Source organism: Acomys minous, assembly GCF_964271855.1.
Source record: "Acomys minous genome assembly, chromosome: 12".
NCBI classification, from domain to species: Eukaryota; Metazoa; Chordata; class Mammalia; order Rodentia; family Muridae; genus Acomys; species Acomys minous.
The window spans coordinates 94,941,979-94,965,085 of NC_140493.1; the positions used below are offsets into that span (position 1 = coordinate 94,941,979).

A 23,107-nucleotide genomic window follows, 5' to 3' on the forward strand; every position below is an offset into this window, starting at 1 on the left:
TTCTTTACCCTCTGAGAAAGGTTACAACAGTCTCTCGGGCTGGCGGCTCCGCGGAATTCTGGGAACTGTGAGGGGGGAAGGAGACCAAGACACAAAACGAAGATGTTGGCATGGAGCGCGGTGGGTCGCCGCCGAGGGCGCTAGGGTCACCGGCTAGTTGCTGTGCAATTTCCCTAATCTTCCAAGCCGGCGCTCCCAAGCCAGTTAGGCGCGCGCCCTCCCGTCAGCCAATCAGCGGGCCGGTGCTCCTCCAGTCTGGCCAATCCCGAGCGAGCTTACTTTGAGCGGGAAAAGAAAACTCTCAGCCGCGACCTGAAGCAAACCCTAGCGCGAAGTCGGCTAACCGCTCTCAGCCGAGTGGGGGTGGGGCCCAGGGGTGGAGGGGGGGGTGAGCCTGAGGGAGGGGGGGGTAACAGACCCTGGAGGCGGCTGCTCATTGGCTGGGCAGCGGGCCAATGAGGGCTGCGCGATGAAGGGCCATCGAGGCGTGGGCGGGGCGGGGCGCCGGCGGCCGGTGCCTGGTCGCGAGCCCACGGAGAGCCATGTAACGGCCTCTTCTCCGTCGCACCCTCTCGGCTCGCCGCCCGCCCCCCTCCCCGCCCCCGCCGCCGCCCCCCCCCACCCCTCCGCCATCCACAGACGGGCTCCAGGCAGCGCCGAGGGCGGCTTGCGGCAGCGGTGGGGTGCGGGCTGAGGGAGCTGGGCCTCGACGTCCTCCCCTCATCCCCGTACCCCCGGGGAGCTGTAGCTAAGTCCAGGAGGAGCTTGGGGGGCACCCCCCACTCATGGAGGTGAGCGGCGGAGACACCTGCCGGCCCCGTCACCCCCAAGGCCTGAGGGAGGGACCTGAGGTAACTGGAGGGGGGGCTTCGAGGATGGCGACCCGGGAGAGACGCGTCCGTCTGCATGCTTCTTTTCAGGAGGCCGTGGGGCGGGGGGGGGGGGACGGACCGAGGGGGGGGGTGTCGGGTGGGGAGGGACAGTGGGTGCCCGCGGGAGAGGGCTGGTCGCGCGGGTCGGGGGAACCCCGACATGTCCGCGGGTGAGGAAGCGGGGGGGGGGGCCTGCCGGGGGGGGGGGTGGTAGCTGACGGTGACGACGGCCTGGGTGGCGGAGACGACGCCACCTCCTCCCGCAGCCTGTCGACGGGGCGCTATGGCGCGGAGGCTGTGGCCTGCACCTGCTGGCGTCTGTCAGGCGGGCGCCGTCGAGGGCCGCGGCTCGGAGCTGGTGCGCAGCGGGGAGGAGGGCTTGAAGAGGAACCGGGGTTGCGGGGTGAGGGGGGGGGGAACCCCAAGTTGGTGTGTTCCTCCCCACCCCCCGCCCCCCGCAAGTGCTGCGCGATGACCTCGCGTTTCCTTGTTCCCGTCCCGTCCGAGCAGCCGAAGGTGGCGTTCCGTGGAAGTGCGAATCGTTGCTGGAACCTCAGCGTCGACGCCAGCAGCAGATTATCCGATGTATTCAATAGCATGATGCTGACCGGCTCTGCGTCCTTCTATGATTGCTACAAATCGCAGGTCCATTGACAAACCCAACGCTTTGCTCCCCGCCCCCTTCTCCTACCCCCCCACCCCCACCCCTCCCCCGGCCCACCCTGCCCCGCCCCCTCCCACCCTCACCCCACCCCAGGGCTCTAGCTCAAACCCTGGACCTGGGAGCAAGCTACGCGCTGTACAGCAGAACCGCACCTCCAGCCCCGTCTGTGTCGAAAGAACTCCGCAGTCAGAACCAGAAAGCAGGAGGGGGCGGGGCAGGACGACATGGGTGTGGTGTTTTTTGGGTTTTTTATTTTTATTTTTTATTTTATTTTTAATTACATTTAGCTTGGTCTACATAGAATATATTTTTTTTTTCTTCTGGGCTGAGGAGGATGGAAACGTGTCATGGCATACATGTGGAGATCAGAGGACTTTCCAGAGTCAGTTCTCGCCTTCTACCATGTGGGTCCTGGGGGTTTGAACTCAGGGCCTCAGGATTGGCGGCAAGCAACACCCTCCACCCCCCCCCACCCCCCCACCCCGCGCCAACACACATCCCCTACGCCATCTGACTGGCCCAAAGGAAAACATTTTAAATAGAGTTCTCATAAGACACATTTGGCTTTGAAAATATTTTTGTTTTGTTTTTTGAGACAGGATTTCTTTGTGTAACAGCCCTGGCTGTCCTCGAGTGCCCTCTGTAAACCAGGATGGCCTCGAACTCATGGAGATACGCCTGCCTCTGTCTTCTGAGTGCTGGGATTTACAGGCGTTGGCCACTATGCTGGCTTTTCTTTTCTTTTCTTTTTCTTAAAGCCAGGCGGAGGAGGGAGGAACGGGAGGATACAAGGGATAGGATAACAATTGAGGTGTAATCTGAATAAATTAATTAAAAATAAATAAATAAAAGCCAGGCAGTGGTAGCGCACACCTGCAATCCCAGCACTTGGGGAGGCAGAGGCAGGCAGATCTCTGTGAGACCAACTTGGTCTTCAAAGCAAGTTCCAGGACATCCAGGGTTACAAGGAGAAACCTTTATCTCAAAAAAAAAAAAAAAAAAAAAAAACAGGGGCGGGGGAACTACTTTTTTTTATTTTATGTATGGCAGTTTTGCCGGCATGTGTGTTTGTGCACTACATCCGGAGACCAGAAGAGGGCGCCACATCCCCTGAAATTGGAGTTAGAGGCAGTTTTGAGTCACCATTGAATAACAGTGAGGGAAGGGCATCCAGTGCTCTAAACCACCGGGTGATATTTTCATACCCCAAAAAGATTTTTCCTTATTTTATGGTTTGTGGGCCAAACTCCAAGTCTACACAGCCTATGTGGGGGAGCAGTTCCCTAGCTCGTCAGGGAATTTACTTTTTTTTTTTTTTTTTCCTCGAGACAGGGTGTCTCCATGTAGCTCTGGCTGTCCTGGAACTCTCTCTGTAGTCTTTTCTCCTCCTCCTCCTGCTTCTCCTCCTCGTCGTCCTTGTCCTTCTCTTCTTCCTCTTATCCTTATTCTTCTCCTCTTCCTTTTTTTATTTTTGTTTTTTTGTTGTTGTTGTTGTTGTTTTGGTTTGGTTTGGTTTTAGTTTGGCTTGGTTTGGTTTTTTGTTTTTTTGAGACAAAGTTTCTCTGTGTAACAGCCTTGGCTGTCCTGGACTCACTTTGTAGACCTGGCTGGCCTCGAACTCACAGGGATCCGCCTGCCTCAGCCTCCCGAGTGCTGGGATTAAAGGTGTGCGCCACCACGCCCATCTCTGTAGCGCTAAGATTACAGGTGTGGCCACTATGCCCAGGTTAAAGGATGCTGGGTTTGAACTGAGAGTTTTGTATATGCTAAACAAGTGCCTGACAACTGAGTCCAATCTTTTCACTCCCAAGACCAGACTTTTCTGTTATTGCCTGTGGTTATCTTTCTACTAAAATTTATTTGGGACTAATTCTATTTATTTTATTTATATGAAGTATTTAAGCAGTATAATTAGCATTTGCTCAAATATTTATATACTGCCAAACTCATAAAAATGTAACAGGAAAGCATGTATATATTTATCACCATATTATTGTAGTTGGTTGTTTTATCAAAAATTAGGTGCTATACCGGGCCAGCCTGGTCTACAAATTGAGTCCATGACAGCCAGGGCTACACAGAGAAACCCTGTCTCAAAAAAAAATTAGGTCCTTGGGTTGTGGGTATAGCTTGGTTGGTAGAGTGCTTACCTAGCATGTACAAAGCTCTTGAGTATGATCCCTAGCATTGCTTACACAGGGTATGGTGGCATAAAACCATAATCCTCGTGCTGAGGAAGTAGCGGGAGATGATCAGAAGTTTAAGGTCATTTTTAGTTTTTGAGACAGGGTCTTATACTGGACAAGCTGGTCTTGAACTCATGGTATAGCTGAGGCTAACCTTGAACTAACCCTCCTGCCTCCATCTCACAAGTGCTGGGATTACAGATAAGTGCTGTCACACTCAGTTCCTTGTATTTCCTTCTAATTGCAGTACTAGGTTTAAAATTTCCAAAGAGATGATAATGTTTATTTTTTATATTTTTTTCAGTACCTCGCGGAATTACAAAGTAGGCTCAAAATTTTAAAATTGTGAAAAAGGCCCTTGGTTAGGAGTAAGATCTTGATTTTTGGCTTAATTTTGTCATGTATTTGCTGATTAATCTATAACCTTGTTTTTTTGTCTTGTTTTTTGTGATAGTGTTCTGTCACTGAGCTATATTCTTTGTTGTTGTTGTTTTTTGTTTGTTTGTTTGTTTTTGTTTTTCGAGACAGGGTATCTCTGTGTTAGCCTTGGCTGTCCTGGACTTGCTTTGTAGACCAGGTTGGTCTCGAACTCACAGCAATCCACCAGTCTCTGCCTCATGGGTGCTGGGATTAAAGGCATGCGCCACCATGCCCAGCCCACTAAGCTATATTCTTAGACCCAGTTTCTTTGTTTTTAAAATAGAGAAGCCAGGTTGGGCTCTGCCTATAATCCCAGTGTTTAGGAATCTGAGGCAGGAGGATTGCTGTGAGTTCAAGTCCAGCGTGGGCTATAAAGTTAGTTGCAAGCTAGCCTGAGCTAGAGTAAGACTCTGTCTCAACAACAGAGAGATAATACTTGTTTCCTTGGTTAACAAATAACGTGGAATTTCTATGAAAATTAACGATTTTTACATAATTATATGGTTTTCTTTTCTATTATTATTATTATTATTATTATTATTATTATTATTATTATTATTATTATTGGTTTTAGGTTTTGTTTTTGTTTTTCAAGACAAAGTTTCTCTGTAGCCTTGGCTGTCCTAGACTCAATTTGTAGACCAGTCTGACCTTGAACTCACAGAAATCGGCCTGTTCTGCCTCCCTGAGTGCTGGGATCACAGGCATGTGTCACTGAGCCCAGCTAATTGTATGTTTTTCATTGAATAAATTTTGTAAAGGTAGTGCCCACCTAAAATACTAGCACCTGATAGAGGCAGATCAAAATTTTTAGGCCATTCCTGATGAGTTTAAGGCCACCCTGGACTACAGGAGATCCTGTCTAGGGGGAAAAAGTGAATTTTGTGTATAATTTACTTAAAATAATATCACTTGGACTGGAGAGATGGCTCAGCGGTTAAAGGCACTGACTGCTCTTCCAGAGGTCCTGAGTTCAATTCCCAGCAACAACATGGTGGCTCACAACCATCTATAGTGAGATCTGGTGCCCTCTCCTGACCTGCAGGTGTGTGTGCAAGCTGAGCACTGTATATATAATAATAAAAAACTTAAAAAATAATATCATTTAGTATTCACTGTGGTCTCTGTGTTTAAAGTCTCTGTGTTTAAAACATTAAAACTACATCAATTATGGCTGTCAGTAATGAAGGGAATGATGCCTACTTCTATTGTTTTTAACTTAAAATAACCTTTAAATTAAAATTATTGTGTTATGATGTGTATGTGTGAGTATAAGTGAACACATTCCATGGCATACACATAGAGGTCAGAGGACAACTTTTGGAGTTCTCTCCTTCCATTATGGGCTCCAGTGATAGAACTCAGGTCATCAGACTTTCATGAGCTTTCACTTTTACCCTCTGAGCCAGCTCTCTGCTCCTACCTTTACGAATTAGAAAAGACTGCATTAACTGGGCAGTGGTGGTGCATGGCTTTAATCCTAGCATTTAAGAGGCAGAGGCAGGCGGATGGATGTGAGTTCTCAGCCAGCCTGGTCTACAGAGTGAATTCTGACAGCCAAAGCTGTCTAGAAACCCTGTCTAGAAAACAGCCTCCCCCCCAAAAAAAGATTACTTTTATCATTTTGTTGAGGAAGAGACAGGGCACTGTGGCTGTGGCACATGTGGAGGTCCAAGGACAGCTAGAAGGAGCTGGTTCTCCTTCCACCATGTGGGTTCCAGGAGTTGGAAACTCATCAGGCTTGGTGACAAGCACCTTTACTCACTGAAGCCTTCTCACTGGCTGCTCCCCTTTTTTCTAATATAAGGGAGCTATTAATGGAGACTTGATATATCTTTAACAAAAGCTGTAGATCTGATCAGCAACTTTTTGTACATAAAAGTTTATTGCAACACAACCATGTTCATTGTTTATATATTGTCTGTAATTACTTCAGCTTCAGTGCTGTAACAGAATTTAGGCATTGCAGCAGATTGTAATGGCCTGCAGATGTTTACATTCAAGCTTTTGACGGAGTTCTTGAATTGCTAAACTAATTACATCCTAGATTTGAATGTTGTTATCCCAACACCTAACACCTTCATTAATATTTTATTTTGCTAATACTCTCTAATAAGTGAAATTTTTATCTCTCTAATGTAGAAATATTTCTTTAAATTTTTAGAACGAAGACAACGTAGACCTAAGGCAGACCTGTACTCCACTCTCTTCATCAACAGAGTATGCAAATTCTATAGACTCCTCGCTCTTCTATGCACCATGGTCTACTTATGGAGACGACATTAAACAACCTTCTAGTTCTCAGATCAGTGTAAAGAACAGGTAAATTAATAAGTTTCTCAAGCGAAACGAGTTTTTAAAGTCTGAGTTTGTAGGGATCAAAGCATACTACATGTCTACCTTTTCTCTTTTAATATTGTGGGGGCTGGAGAGATGGCTCAGCGGTTAAGAGCACTGTGGCTGCTCCTCTGGAGGTGCTGAGTTCAATTCCCAGCAACCATATGGTGGCTCACAACCATCTATAATGTGATCTCATGCCCTCTTCTGGTATGAAAGTGTACACTATGTACTGTGTACATAGTAAATAAACTTTTTTAAAAAAATATTTTATTTAATTTTAACTTATGTGCATTGGTGTGAGGGTGTCAGATCTTGGAGTTACAGACAGTTGTGAGCTGCCATGTGGGTGCTGGGAATTGAACCTGGGTCCTTTGGAAGAGCAGGCAGTGCTCTTAACCACTGAGCCAACTCTCCAGCCCCGTAAATAAACTTTTAAAAAAGAAAAAAAAAAAGAGATTTCATATGTAGCCCTTCCTAGGCTCAAATTTGCAGTCATTTTCCTGCTCCAGCTTTCTGAGTGCTGGAATTATAGATATGTGCCACCATGCCTTGTTTAGAAGTTATGCTTTAAAACATCAAAATGTTACATTTAGGAAATAATCGGTTTTTAAAAATAGAAGAAGTAAAAGAAGACAGTAATTTTTTAAGTGTTTGTATCTCTCTATTCATGTATTAGACAAGCAGTTATCAACTTCCTATTGCTGTGACCCTTAATTATAGTACCTCATGGTAACTTCTAACCATACAATTATTTTTGTTGCTACTTCATGATTGTAATTCTGCCATGTTATGAATTATTATGAAAATACCTGTGTTTTCCAAAGGTCTTAGATGATACCCTGTGAAAGGTCATTCAGATACAGGTTGAGAACCCCACTGTATTAGACACTATTAGTTGCTGTGTAGAATTTCCGACTGACTGCAGCTTAGTCACTGCTTGGTAATGATATAAAGATAGCCCACAAACTACTATATTTAATGGACAACTGTGAATTTTACATGTCTGCAATGACCATGTCACATTTCATCTTCTTATTCAGTATTTAATGTAAGAGTCACAAAAATAGAGCAGCAGTTTCATAATGTTGTGGTTCTTTTGGTTCTTTCTTGTTTGTTTAGTTGCTTTGGTTTTGTGAGTATCTTATTTTGTAGCCTTGGCTGGCCTGGAAATCACTGTGTAGACCATGCTAACCTCACTCAAAGTCATAGATCTGCTTGCCTCTGCCTTGTGAGTGCCAGCACTGAAGGGGTGTGTCACCATGCCTAGCTTCATTTGGTTTTCAAATAACAAATGGAAAAAACTGAGCAGATTTAGAATGATGTGTAATTGGACTGGGCATGCTTTCAGGTGTGCTTCTAAGCATTTCTGTAACACTGCAGGTCAGAAATTTATATCATAGTTACTTAAAACTAATAGCATATGTTATAGAGAAGTAAGAGGTAAGCAGATTTTTGTTTTGTTTTTCGAGGCAGGGTTTCTCTGTGTAGCCTTGGTTGTCCTGGGCTTGCTTTGTAGACCAGGCTGGCCTCGAACTCACAGTGATCCACCTGCCTCTGCCTCCCAGGTACTGTACTGGGATTAAAGGCGTGCGCCACCATGCCCAGCAGTAGATGATATTCTAAATAGAAAATGTTCTTGTCTTTTTCTTGTTTGAAATGATGTATAAAGTCAGTCTAAATATCTTACAGAAAAGATGATACAGGGGATGGGAATGTAGTATAATGCTAGAGCACTTGTCCAGCATGCATGAGGTCCTGGGTTTCATCTAGGCACCACAAAAGAAAAATGAATAAAAATAAAAAGAATGGAATGTGTAATATGGGAGGAGAAATTGATTTTTTTAAAAAAGATTGATTTATTATATATAGAATGCTCTGCCTGCATGTACACCTGCAGGCCAGAAGAGGGCATCAGATCACATTATAGATGGCTGTGAGCCACCATGTGATTTCTGGGAATTGAACTCAGGACCTCTGGAAGAACAGACAGTGCTCTTAACCACTGAGCCATCTCTCCAGCCCCTCCCCCCCTTTTTTAAAGGGAATATGTTTTAATAAGTAAGATATTTTACATATGTTATTTACTTTTAGGGTTCAGACCGAAAGAAATGACTATGGCAGTGAAACTGACTTATATGGACTTGTGTCTAACATTTTGGAAGAACAGGATAAGTCGCAGCCACATTTTGCTGAAGGGTTAGTATAAAAGCTTTAGAGTGTGTAATGGACTTTAGACATATACTAGGTTACCGTGTTGTTTAATGTTTATTTTTATTTAACAATAGATCATAGGATAATAGATATTTTCAGATATTTGTTTGTAGGAGCCTTGATTTTGCCAAAGTACTTGCCGTACATTTAGAAGTTCAGCCTAAGGTTCTATTTGCTTAAGCACTTTGATTTGAAAAAATGTTCTTGCATGCTTCATAGTTATTTCCCTTGAGTTCATGAGCTGAAGTTTGGCTTAAAGAAAATAAGTTCTAAGAACCTTTAAATTCAGACCTCGAAGGATGAAACTCATTATTCATTGCAGAAATACATATGGATTTTATTAATACAGTAGAGATTTTAAAATGTCTTAATTGTTTCATTTGGGTGTGGAAGACCTATTACCCAAGTGTCCTATCAATCAATAAGAAAGTATGCCATACAGGTTTAGCCAGTTAAAATACCTTAGCTTTGAAAATATTTTAAACAAAACATCTTTTTTCATTAAAAAATGTGGTCAACATACTTTTGAATTATATAAACTATTCCAAGGAAAAACTTGCTATATGCTTAGTATAAACAATTCATGTAAGACCCTAAAGTTACCCACCCCGGGCCTTGGTTGATGACTTTTGGAAATGTATGGTGAAAATATTAAAATTAAAATGCATATAGTCATGCATTGCTTAATGATGGGGACAAGATCCAAGAAATTCATCATTCCACTACCTCACTGTCGTGAGAACAGAGTCCTTACCAAAGCTAGATGGTATAGGTCAGTCATTCAGTGTGGCTCCTTGATGTGGTCAAAAGACACAGTAACCATGAAATGCTCCGAGTAGGTGCACGTGTCTGTAACTTCAGTTTGGACTGAGGAAGTACAATCTGGAGTTGAAGGCCATCCTGGGATACATAGAGGGTTTGAAGTTGACTTTGGCTGTATAGCAAGACCCTGTCTACAAATATACAAACAATAGACAGAGAAATAAGAGACAGTGTAACCACAGAAAACACAAGACTGCTGCTGGTGTAATGACCATTTTACAATTAATTTATTTTAAAAATAAACAGGCAATAAAATATATACAGGGGCTGGAAAGATGGCTCAGTGGTTAAGAGTATTTGCTAGGGACTGGAGAGATGACTCAGCAGTTTAGAGCATTGGCTGCTCTTCCAGAGGACCCCAGATTCAATTCCCAGTACCCACATGGCAGCTCACAACTGTCTGTAACTCAAGTTCTAGTGGATCTAACTCCCTTACACAGACATTCTTGTAGACCAAACACCAAATGTACATAAAAATAAATAATTTTAAAAAAAAAGAGTATTTGCTGTTTTCCCAAAGATCCCACGTTCATTTTCCAGCACCCATGTGAGACATCTCAAAAACTTGTATCTCCAGCGCCAGAGGATTTAATGCCTTTGGCCTCTGAGGGAACTGGACACACACATACAGACACATACACATAAATATAATTAAAAGCAATAAAAATAAATATAAGCACTTTGGTATAAGCCGGGTGTGATGGTGCATGCCTTTAATCCTGGCACTCGGGAGGCAGAGGCAGCCAGATAGATCACTGTGAGTTGGAGGCCAGCCTGGTCTACAAAAGCAAGTCCAGGGGAGCCAGGACTGTTACACAGAGAAACCCTGTCTTGAAAAACCTAAAAAACAAAAAACAAAAACTTTATACCAGAATAAATGTGTAAACCAGCAATAGTCATTATCATAACCTAATATTATATATTATTATTACACATAGCTGTGTCCTGTACTATTAAAAGACTAGCAGTGCAGTAAGCTTGTTTATATCAGCACCACAAACATAAGTAATGCCTTGTGCTGTGCCACTAAGGCAAAGGGACTTCTCCAGTTCTGCTGGTAATCTTAGAGCACCATCAAAAATGTGGTCAGTCTTTTACTACCTCACCTACATCTGTCACACAACTCTTACAGCAGATAGCACATTTCATATGATTGACTTGTTTGGAAACAGTGGTAGTTTATAAGTAAGGGTTGGGAAAGATTTGCAAATGGTAAAATGGAGTAAGAGAAATTTTTTTATTCTTTTCTAATGTTTCCAGAGGAAATAAAATCTCTACGACTTAAATTGTAATTAAATATGTTTACTTGTTCTAGGACCTGCTCCTCCAATTTAAAGTCAGTTTGGCCAATGAACACAAGCAGATTTGTAGATCACCATGACCTCTTAACAGAAACCAAAAGGCCGATAGATACAGCTATCTCTCAGCAAGCCTTTTATAGTGGTGAATCTGTGTCAGCAGTGGAAAAGCAATACCTGCATAATAGTAATCTCACACCACAACAAAAAATAGATGAACTTTATCATGGATATACTGGCTTAGACCTTGAAGAACAATGGTTGTACCTCTCAAGAAGTGATCATTCTAATTGTTACAATATTCAGACAAATGATACAGTTAAGGCAACTTTCCATGAATATCCATTTATCAAAAACTGTTTTACACCACAAACTGGTCTATCTGATATCATGAAAGAATCAGGAATTGATACTTACCCTTATGGAAGAGATAAAATATGTGCTAAAGGTCTTGAAACACCATTACAGCATAAAAGGGCAGAGATATTTCTTTCCCAGTTTAATAGATATAATGAAAATGCAGATTATTGTAGATACCCAGAATATGCTCATCCTAATAAGGCAAAGCTTAACAAATGTTCAAATTTTAGTGTCCAAGATGGTAAAAAATTAGCCAACGGCACACCTGAAACACCAACTGTGGAAGCAGATGCCTATACGAAGTTATTTCAAGTTAAACCAGCAAATCAGAAAAAACTGGAGGAGACAATATCTGACCAGCAGAATTTTGCATTTCCAAAAACAGCACCACATCTGACAGAAAAACAGTTTGCAAAGGAAGCAACATTCCCTGCTGATTTTAGCTTAAAATCAGAATATGGACTAAAGCCTCACACAGCTTGTCCAGCTAATAATGATTTTGCCAATGTCACCGAAAAGCAACAGTTTGCTAAGCCTGATCCCCTAAACTCTGAATATTTTAAATCAGTGAATTTATTGTCAAATTCAGCAACATCTTCAGGAGGTATCAGTTTAAGCAGACCAACTTGGATGAATGTTCAAACAAAAAATAACCTTCCTATTCCATATCGAAATCAAGGTAACTTGATGAAACTAAATAGTCATTTAAGTGCAGCCTCAAAAGGCTCAAACCATTCTTCAGACTTTCCTCAACTCTCATCTACGAATTTAACCTCAAATGGCAATTTATTTCAGAAGTATTGCCAAGAAAACCCTTCAGCATTTTCTAGTTTTGATTTTAGTTACAATGGTGCAGAAAGGATTCAGTCTGTGGGTCACATGGAAGGACTGACAAAAACTGGAGAAGACAATCTCTTTGAATCAGTTACAGAGAAAAAAATAAAGCAGCCGAATGGATTTTGTGATAACTATTCAGCCTCACAATATGGGATAATAGAAAATGTAAACAAACATAATTTTCAAGCCAAGCCCCAAACTGGACATTATGATCCTGAGGACATTCCAAAGCATTTTGATGGGTTACCTCAAAATACATACCAAGATCTGTTAGAGTCACAGGGTCATTTTAATAGCCACAGACAAGGAAGTGGAGACAGCAATATTAATAGCCGTGTGAATCGCACACCAGCTTCATGCTTTTCTAATAATTATATGATGGGAGATTTACGACATAATCAGGGTTTTCAACAACTTGGTTCAAATGGATTTTCCCTAAGATCTACCCACCCATTTGGCCATTCAGTTGTTCCACTGTTGGATTCCTATGATTTGTTTTCTTATGATGACCTAAGCCATTTATATCCTTATTTTAATGATATGATGTATGGTGATAATTCCTTTTCTGGTTTTGTACCAACTTTTGGATTTCAAAGACCAATTAAAACCCGTAGCGGACCAGCTAGTGAGCTTCATATTCGTCTAGAAGAGTGCTATGAACAATGGAGAGCATTAGAAAAGGAGAGAAAAAAGGTAACAGAATTATCCATTTAGAAGTAACTATGTTTCATCCACTTGTCTTTGTTTGATTTAAGAGTGCTTTTTTTTTCTTTTTCCCTTTTTTTAAAGACTTAAATATACACAATGTTTTGCCTGCATGTACACCTGCAGGTCAGAAGAGGGCACCAGATCTCATTATAGATGGTTATGAACCACCATATGGTTGCTGGGAATTGAACTCGGATCGTTGGTTTGGTTTGGTTTGGTTTGGTTTGGTTTGGTTTGGTTTGGTTTGGTTTTTGTTTTTGGAGATAGGGTTTCTCTATGTTAGATTGGCCATCCAGGACTTGCTTTGTAGACCAGGCTGGCCTTGAACTCACAGCAATCTGCCTGCCTCTGCCTCCCAAGTGCTGAGATTAAAGGGGTGGGCCACTAGGCCCAGCTGAACTTGGGATCTTTGGAAGAGCAGCTAGTGCTCTTAACCCCTGAGCCATCTCTCCAGACCCAATTTTCTTGTTTGTTTTGTGTTGTTTGAGACATAGTTTCTTCTCTCTCTCTCTCTCTCTCTCTCTCCCTCCCTCCCTCCCTCCCCTCCCGCCCCCCCCCCCCTCTATTTTTGAGACAGGGTTTCTCTGTAGCCTTGGCTGTCCTGGATTCACCCTGTAGACCAGGTTGCCCTCCAACTCACAAGAGATCCGCCTGTCTCTGCCTCCCAAAGTGCTGGGATTTAAGGTGTGCACCACCACTGCCAGGCTGAGACATGGTTTCTCTGTGTAGCCTTGCCTTTCCTGATACTAAATCTGTAGATCAGGCTGGCCTTGAACTCAGAGATAGATCCCACTACCTCTGCCGCCCACATGCTAGGATTAAAGGTGTGCGGCATTGTGCCCAGTCTATGAGTATTATTTCTAAGCTGAACTCTTCTGTACTATACCATATTTAAATTCATTGTTATAAGCACTTAACTAGGTTACTTAAAGATTGGAAGATCAGAGTTTTGAAACAGTTATCTTCTCTTTTAAATTTTCCTATGAGCAGGGCGCATAATCCCAGCACTAAGGGAGATAGAGGCAGGCAGATTGCTGTGAGTTTGAGGTCAGCCTGGTCTACCAAGCGAGCCCAGGACAGACAAGGCTACACTGAGAAACCCAGTCTCCGAAACAATTTTTTTTCCCCTATGAGGTAGATTTTCTTCCTTATTGGGTTATATGGATTTTTTAGTATTAAACTGTTGGAGAGTGTTAAAGTATATATAATAAGTGTGAGAAAAATTATGGTACTGTGGTCTATATTGTCTTTTTTTTTTTTCAGTTTTCACTTTCAAATTAGCATGTAAATGTGGTTTATATTGTTTGTCTTTTGATACCAAAACAATTCATATTTAAAGGGAAAAGTTTGTTTCTGAGAGCTGTGAAAAGTACTATTCACAGGTGAATCGTGTTTTTAAATCTAGTCTCTAAAAATTATATTTCACAGACTGAATTAGCCCTTGCCAAGAATTATCCAGGGAAAAAAGTATCCAGTACTAATAATACTCCAATTCCAAGACTGACTTCCAATCCATCTAGAGTTGATCGATTAATTGTGGATGAACTTCGAGAACAAGCCAGAGTAAGCTGTAAAAACATCCAATAATGGGCTTTTAAAAGTTACTTGATAAAAATGTAGAAGAATTTCAACAAGTTAAAGTCATGAAGGATTTTAATATCACATTTATAGCCAGGTGTGATGGTATATGTGTGAAATCCCAGCGTTTGGCCAGTAGACACAGGAGGAACAAGAGTTTAAGGCCAGTCTCAGCTCTGTTAATGAGTCTGAGAACAGCCTGGGCTCAAAACAAAAAAACACAGTAAAACCACTTCGATCTAGCTGAAAAAAATCTTTTGTGTGCCTATTTGTGTGTGTGTGCCACAGGTGGACAGTAGGGCCTTCCTCAATTTCTTTGTACATTAGTTTTTTGAGACAGAGTCTCACTGAACCTGGATGGAGCTCACTGATTTGTCTGGGCTAGCTCATTAGCAAGACTTAGGTGTTCTTGTTTCCACATCCTCAGCACGGTGTTCGGTACTGAGGATCTGAGCTCAGGTTCTCATGATTGCTCAGCGAGCACTTTACTGACTGAGCCAGCTTCCTAACACAGCTCAAATGCACTCGTGTTTGGTTCTATAACTGTGATGAATATTAGGAAAAGACAAGAATAGTTCCATTTTAGTGATTTAATAAGTAATTTGAGTGGGCTAGAGATGGTTGTTAGTCACTGGTATATTTACCCATAACATGTGTGAAACCTTGAGTTCCATTCCCAGGACCATAGCATGTTTTTTATTAATTTAAAAAATTCCAGCTGGGCACAGTAGTGCACGCCTATAATCTCAGAATTCTGGGAGGCAGAGGCAGGTGGATGTCTGTGAGTTTGAGGTCAGCCTGGGCTACAAAGTGAGTCCAGGCCAGCCAAGGCTACACAGAGAAACTGTCTTAAAAAAAAAAAAGTAAAAGAAAAAAGAAAAAAACTTTCCTTTTCAAATCCACATTGGCAAAGGAACTAACCCTTTCAGAAAGAATGCTTTTGAACACCAACACTTTCGCTTGTTTGTTTGTTTTTTGAGACAGGGTTTCTCTGTAGCCTTGTTTGTCCTGGACTCACTTTGTAGATCAGGCTGGCCTCAAACTCACGTCACCTGCCTCTGCCTCCCAGAGTGCTGGGATTACAGGCATACACCACTGGGCCAGGCTAAAAAGCCAACACTTTAAAATACTTTTAAAAGCCTGGAAGATGGCTCCATGAGTAAAGGTGCTTAATGCCAAGGCTGACAACCTAAATTCAATCCCTAGAACCCACGTGGTGAGTGGAAGGACAGAACCAACTCCTCTGATTTTTACGAATTGGTCATGGCATATATATACCCACATACACACAGCCATACAAAAATAAGTGTAGGAGCAGTGACTCAGTAGTTAAGAGCATGTACTGCTCTTGCAGAGGACTCACAGCGCCCTCAGCAGCAGCACAACCACCCATAACTCCAGCAACAGCGCCCCATTATGGCCTCCAAGGGTACCTGCACTTACATGCACATAACCCCATGTACATTTTTAAAAAGAAAAACAAAAATTATGACATTTTCATAGTACATTTCACTGCACCTTGCTTTTCACCTGTCCATTACCTTCTCTTGTCCCTCTTTCCTTTCAAGTCTCTCTGCTTTTGTGGTAGCCATTACACCTGGATTCCACATGATAAAAAAACATCAGCTATGTGTCTTTCTTACTTACCCCCACTACCCTTATGGCCCTCCTCTATTTTGAAACATAATGTCAGGCTGGAGAGATGGCTCAGCCATTAAAGGCTAGGCTCACAACCAAAAATAGAAGAAACAATTTCTAGCTCACTAGAGTTTTTACATGTTTTTTTTTCCTTTCACTCATCTGTTTATCCCTCAAGGATCTGACTGGTGTACAAAGGGAGGAAAATAACACTTGGGACAGACTTATTAATAATTAGTTCCCAGTGATCATTATTTTACTTACTTGATATTCACATGTTGATTAATTTAAAAGTTCTTTACATTGTTTAGATTTTGAAACATGTTAATCATACTCCCTACACTAATTTAATATACCCAGCTTTTCACGTGCATGGGAGTGTGGAATACATGCATATATGTGTGTGTGTTTTACATCTGTGGGCATACATATGAGAGTGTACATGTATGTGTGTGCACATGCCTGGTAGAGGCTAGAGGTTGGTATTGAGTTTTCCATATTCACACTCCACCATATGTATTCAGGCAGGGTCCCTCACTTGAACCTACAGCTCCCCAGTTTGGCTAGTGTTATCTAGCCAGTTTGCCCAGGGGATCCTGTCTCTGCCTCTGGAGCACTGGGACTGCAGGCAGGCTACCAAGATTCACCTGAATGGTAGGGATCAGAACTCTGCTATTTGCAGAACTTTCCTGGCACTGGAATAACGTAGCTCAGTTGATAGAATGCTTGTCCTAGCACACACAATGCCCCAGCACAACATAAGCCAGGCATGGTGGTGTATACCTGTAATCACTGATTTTCATTAGCAGTTTTGGCAATTATACTTTATATCATTTCAATGTAAATTTAAATCTTTATTGTCATGGATGCCCTAAAACTAACAGGTGTGGCTGGAGAGATGGCTCATAGATTAAGAGTGCTTCCTGCTCTTTCAAAGAACATGAGTTTGGTTCTCAGTACCCACAGAGGTCTGCAGAACTGTCTATGACTTAGCTTCAGAGGCTCTCATGTTGTGGTTAAGTTAAAAGTAGGGCCTAAGAAATGTTGTTATTGGGTCTATAATTATTATTACGGCAGTATTTTCTAACCTGCTATCAGTCAATAAAAACAGATACCTGTCACATTTTAAAATACCATTGTTTCATCTCAGGTAGGGCAAATATTAATCCCCTAAACTCCCTCCCATATTGGGTTAGTATCACCCATACCCATAACCTTATGGGCTATTACTTGCCAAAAAACAATATCAGATCTTAGACTGTCAATGATACTAATGTGTTTGGATATTTGATTTTTTTTATTACTATTCTCAGTAATCAACTAAAACTTTTAGAATTAACATATACCAGCCAGGCATAAAAGATTTTCCATGTTTCTTTCCTCTAGCATAGTGTTAGGACACAGTCAGCATTTGTTTAAATATTGAATGATTATTGTTGCTCTTGTCTCTACTATATTTCATTAAAGACTTGTTTGCCTTATCAAAGTTTAAATGTTTCCCTCAGGTTGTGACTTTACTAGGCAAAATGGAGCGCCTTCGAAGCTCTCCGCTTCATGCTAATATCTCTACTGCTCTTGATAGACACTTGGAGTCGATTCACATAGTACAGTCACGAAGAAAGGATGAAATTGTTAATGCTTCAAATCGTCAAAGACAAGGAGTACCTAGGTGCCAGGATGACAGAGGTATAAATATTAATAAAAACTTAAAGCTGTGCGATAATTTCAATAGTAATAAAATCAGATTCTGGGATTAAAAGATTACATTTCTAAAATTAACACTTATCTAAAGAAGAAACTAGTAAATGATCAGCACACTATTTATTCCTAAAGAATGTTTTTCTCTTTTGTTAATTTTATGCATTTGATTAATTATAATACCTGTTTAAGATAGAGTCTCCCCGGGCGTGGTGGCACATGCCTTTAATTCCAGTACTTAGGAGGCAGAGGCAGGTGGATCGCTGAGTTCAAGGCCAGCCTGGTCTACAAAGTGAGTCCAGGACAGTCAAGGCTACACAGAGAAACCCTGTCTCCAAAAAAAAAGAGTCTCTTTTACCAAAGCATAGTTATTGCTATACAGATCAAAGAGAAAATTAACAATCTTAGCCATCACCATTTTTGTAAAAATTATGTTTGATGTTTAATAGCAACAGTACTGAGCTTAAGATATAAGGGGTATTTAAGTGAATAACTAAAAATGACTCTATTTATTTTACAGATGTTTTTGCTCTTGCTACAGCAATTAAAGAGATGTGTGTAGCTACTCGAAAAGCACGCACTACCCTATGGTGTGCACTGCAGATGACCTTGCCAAAAACAGCAAGTACAGCAGGCCAAGCTGACATGGAAAAGGCTTTCCAAGATTTAGTAAACTGTGAAGATAAAGTCCATGAAAGCATAAATAGTAGCAATCCAATGAACCAGAGAGGTGAAACAAGTAAACATTAAGGAAATGCCAGCAGAAGGAAGAGTTAAAAGCTGATAAGTAAATGTATCAAGATGTGCTAAAAAAAATTTTAATGAACTTGTCAAGCTTTCAGTACATTAATTTTCTTTCAGATTTAAAGTTAATACTTCAATGAAGTCTAACTTCTATTTAAAAATCTGCTTGGGATGACTCAGACACAGGTTAAAGTGAACTCAAAGGTAAAGTTCTGAGTAGTCAAAGATAGCAAGTTTATTTAATTAAATAGCCCCTTACAGCTAAAAACTGCTTAAATCCATTCTTCAGTGCAGGTAAATGCAAATGTGAAATTCTTCTAGGAGATAAGTTTCATTTAGTTCTGCCTTAGTAAGTATAATTCCAAATAATGAGTCTAAGTGACTGTAACCCAATTATGGCTACAGTTTAGTAACCAAGACAAGTTTTGATTGTGATTTAAAAGTATTTTCCTTACTAAACTGGATAATACCTAGGAAACAAAGAAAAACATGGATAAACCCAAAATTCATGTGAAAATTTAATATTTAAAATACTACCATATTTATAAATTTGAGATTTTAGTGCCTAAGTATATGGAGGGAAATGCATCTGATTCTCCTAAATTAGTGATAAAAGTGCCAGTGTGAAAACCATGCAAGTTACTGAATATAAAACCTGTTCAAATCATTAGTGTATATTCTTTAAATTTAATTATACTATCAATTATTAAATGTTTCCAATTTTAAAAGTATTTAATTGAATCAAAATAAAACATTCCTTTATCTGGATCTTTTAGCCTTGATGCCTAGTAACTAAAATAATGACTCTTGTTTTAATACCCTTAGTTTGCTGTCTTTAATGAGGGTATCACGAAGTTCTAAAATGTATTTTTTTTTTTTAGGTTAATCTTTAACTAGTTTAGTTTTGCAATTAGTTAGTGTATATTTTGTGTAGTTATGTTAATTTGTTTGCTTCTGTATTTTTTAAAAGAACACTTGAAAGCTTGGCTTTTTCTGTTTCTCATCACTTAATATCTTTGTATTAGAACCCGAATAATTTATCCATTAATATGAAATGTTGGTATTATGTGACTCAGAAGATCTTGGGTTTTAAAGTTTCTAGCATGAGTTAAACTATAATATAATGTACTGATGAAATTTAATTGAAATATCCTTGACTAGAAACACTGATGTTTTTGATGTTAGTGTTTTTTTCTTAGCTTAGAAATCCTGGTATTTAAAAAAAAAAAAAGAGTGTAATCACACCACATAAATTTTCTTTAGATGATGTGCGGAAGAAACTGATTGAGATGCAGGAGTAACTGTAGGGAGAAACATTTTGATCACTGATATGCTTTAGAACTACCAAATGAATTACATTGAGGGTAGTCAAATAAAATAGACCACCCGACCACAGTCATTGCATAGAAAGTGGTTAAGTTTGACATAAAACATGTTGAATGTTATGAAAACAAATATTGTACTGAATTTAGCCTCTCAAGAAAAAAATAAATTACTTTGTTGAAATATTGGTTTCATTTTTTTACATTTGTGTTAATTTTTAACATTGTATTTATGTCTGAAAACCATATGAATTTCATTTAGCTGAAAAAAAGCCCTTCCTGGTTTTTAAAAAAGATGTATTTATTATTACTATGTATAGTGTTCTGCTTGCAATGTATACCTGCACACCAGAAAAGGGCACCAGACCTCATTATAGATGGTTGTGGGGATGTAACACAGGGGAGACCCTGGGCAGCTAGCTCCTGGGCACTGTATAAAACCATGTGTGGTGAGTGACTATAATCCCAGCATTGGGGCATGGGGGGATGGTGAGGGCAGGAGGATCAGAAGGTCAAAGCTATTATCAGTGACAAAGTTTTCAGTTGCTTTTGTTTTTTTTTTTGTGTGTGTGTGTGTGTGTGTGTTTTTTTTTTTTGTGACAGGGTTTCTCTATGTAGTCTTGGTTGTCCAGGACTCACTTTGTAGACCAGTGAGTTCTGGCTTTGAACTCACAGAGATCTGCCTGCCTCTGCCTCCCAGAGTGCTGGGATTACAGACATGCACCACTGAACCCTGCTAGTGATGTTTTTTTCTTTGTTTGTTTGTTTTTAGATTTATTATCTATACAGTATTCTGCCCACATGTGTACCTGCCTGCCACAAGAAGGCACCAGATCTCATTACAGGTGGTTGTGAGCCACCATGTGGTTGCTGGGAATTGAACTCGGGACCTTCAGAAGAGCAGACAGTGCTCTTAACCTCTGAGCCATCTCTCCAGCCCCGCTAGTGATGTTTTTAAAGCTAGCCCGGAATACAAGATGAAACAGACAGAATTAACACTTGGGAAACTTGGGAGGTGGAGGCAGGAGGATCAGAAGTTGAAGGCCAGCCTCAGCTAAATGACAAAGACCAGCTGGGGCAATCCTGTCACAAGGTCTTTGAAATTTTGCTTTATATTGAAATTTTTTTCTATAGAATAGGTCAGCAGTTCTCAATCTGTGAGTCACAACCCCTTGGGAAACCCTCTATCTCCAAAGATATTTACGTTATAATTCATAACAGCAAAATTACAGTTTTGAAGTAGCAATGAAAATAATTTTATCTCAAAAAAAAAAAAAAAAAGAATTTTATGGTTGGGGGTCACCACAATATGAGGAACTGTATTACAGGGTCACAGCATCAGGAAGGTTGAAAACTACTGGTACACAGGATTCTTTCTTCTTGGTTTCCTAGCTGTCCTGGAATTTATGTGGTCCTCAGCCTGGCAGTGATCCTACTGCCCCTGCCTCCCCAGTGCTGGAACCACAGCACTCTACTAGATGATTTTTACATACTTCTAAATTGTATCTTGCAAACATATTTAAAATTTATCACAAAATCTGCAGTGAAGTCGGGCATGGTGGCGCACACTTTTAATCCCAGCACTCAAGAGGCAGAGGCAGGCAGATCTCTGTGAGTTCAAGATGCCTGCTCCTCCCCCCCAAATGTGCAGTTAAACTGGTAAAGGTGATGTTCTCTAATTCAAATAAATGTTTTTATTTTTTTAAAAGATTTATTATGAATACAGTGCTCTGCCTACTTGTACATCAGCAGCTCAGAAGAGGACATCAGATCACACTATAGATGGTTGTGAGCCACCATGTGGTTGCTGGGAATTGAACTCAGGGCCTCTGGAAGAACAGTTAGTGCTTTTAACCTCTGAGATATCTCTCCATCCCCTTTTTCTTATTTTTAAAAATTTGTGTACATGCACACATAAGCAACAGTAGGTGTAGGGGATCAGAGGACAACTTTTTGTTTCTCCTTCAGCATGTGAGTCCTAAAGATCAAATGTGGACATCAGGATTGGTACCACATGCCTTTATCCATCATTCAACCTAGCCCATGGTTTTATTTTTCTTTAAAAGAGTTATGTATGTCGGTTAGTAAGCACACATGAACAATAAAAGAAATGTTTTTTAATTAGGTGGAAAGAGATCAAGGAAGACTCGCAGCATCAACCTCTGGCTTCCACACAGCGTGCTCACACATAACATACATGTAGATACCACACACAAATTCATATGAAGGTATTTGAAAACTACCCTGAGTCATCCTCTCCGTACCCTTTCCATTTGAATAAAGTCATTACAATAAAGATTTTGAGGAATTACTATTATGATTAAAATTCCACTGGGGGGCTGGAGAGATGGCTCAGTAGTTAAAGAGTACTGATTGCTCTTCAAAGAATTTGGTTCCAGGTTTGATTCCCAGCACCCACATGGTGGCTCGGTCCTCTGTACCTCCAGTCCCAGCGGATCCCATGCCTTCTTTAGGCTTCCAGTGGCACTGCATGCATAGACATGCACGCAAAACACTCATTCACATAAAAATAAAAATTTCACTTTTAGTTGGGTGGTGGTGGTCCATCTCTTTAATCCACCACTTAGGAGGCAGAGGCAGGAGAATCTCTTGAGTTCAAGGCCAGCCTGGTCTTCAGAGTGAGTTCTAGGACAGCCAGAGCAACACAGAAAAACCCTTGTCTTGAAAACCCAAAGAAAACAACTTTAATTTATTATGTATAAAGTGTCCTGCATGCATGTATATCTGCAAGCCAGAAGAGGGAGCCAGAACAATTTAGATGTAATATGAATAAATAAAATATATTTTAAAAAATTAAATAAATAAATACCTTTAAAAACACACACACAAAAGAGGGAGCCAGATCTCATTATATATTGTTATGAACTACATGTGGGGGCTGGGAATTGAACTCAGGACCTCTGGAAGACCAGCCAGTGCTCTTAACCTTTAAGCCATCTCTCAAGCCCTAACATTTAGATTTTTTTGTTTTGTTTTGTTTTGTTTTGTTGAGACAGGATTTCTCTGTGTAACAGCTCTAGCTGTCCTGGAACTTGCTCTGTAGACCAGGCTGGCTTCAAAATCACAGGGATCCACCTGCCTCTGCCTCCCAAGTGCTGGGATTAAAGGCGTGCGCCAAGCCTATAAAGACCATTTTTTCTCTTTTTAAAATGTATTATTCATACAGTATTCTGCCTGCATGTACACCTGCAGGCCAGAAGAGGGCAACAGATGACATTATAGATGGTTGTGAACCACCATGTGGTTTCTGGGAATTGAACTCAGGACCTTTGGAAGAGCAGGTGGCACTCTTAACCAATGAGCCATCTCTCCAGCCCATAAAGACCATTCTTTTTTTTTTTTTTTTCTCCCCTCTGGTTTTCCAAGACAGGGTTTCTCTCTCTAACCT

General features: G+C 40.9%; 1 protein-coding gene across 4 annotated transcripts; it reads left to right on the forward strand.

Moving 5' to 3' along the window:
- Positions 1-487: 487 nt before the first annotated feature.
- On the forward strand, positions 488-19,882 carry MEIOC (meiosis specific with coiled-coil domain). 4 transcript variants are annotated; one of them, XM_084748039.1, is made up of 8 exons: positions 488-851; positions 1,383-1,517; positions 6,307-6,464; positions 8,574-8,678; positions 12,607-12,703; positions 14,147-14,281; positions 17,440-17,620; positions 18,153-19,882. In XM_084748039.1, exons 1-8 carry the CDS (start codon positions 786-788, stop codon positions 18,380-18,382), a joined length of 1,107 nt encoding a protein of 368 aa, XP_084604165.1. In that variant the 5' UTR covers positions 488-785; the 3' UTR covers positions 18,383-19,882. The 4 variants fall into 4 exon arrangements, with proteins under 4 accessions (XP_084604165.1, XP_084604164.1, XP_084604162.1 ...); XM_084748036.1 differs by having other exon boundaries at positions 491-851; positions 10,831-12,703; XM_084748037.1 differs by having other exon boundaries at positions 492-791; positions 10,831-12,703.
- The last annotated feature ends 3,225 nt before the right edge of the window (positions 19,883-23,107 follow it).

Excerpts from the sequence above, each read along its gene's own strand:
- MEIOC (XM_084748036.1), top strand. The coding sequence starts at position 786 with ATGGAGGTGAGCGGCGGAGACACCTGCCGGCCCCGTCACCCCCAAGGC. Across the intron at positions 8,679-10,830 it reads CAGCCACATTTTGCTGAAGG|GACCTGCTCCTCCAATTTAA; the intron begins GTTAGTATAAAA and ends TACTTGTTCTAG. Across the intron at positions 17,621-18,152 it reads TAGGTGCCAGGATGACAGAG|ATGTTTTTGCTCTTGCTACA; the intron begins GTATAAATATTA and ends TTTATTTTACAG.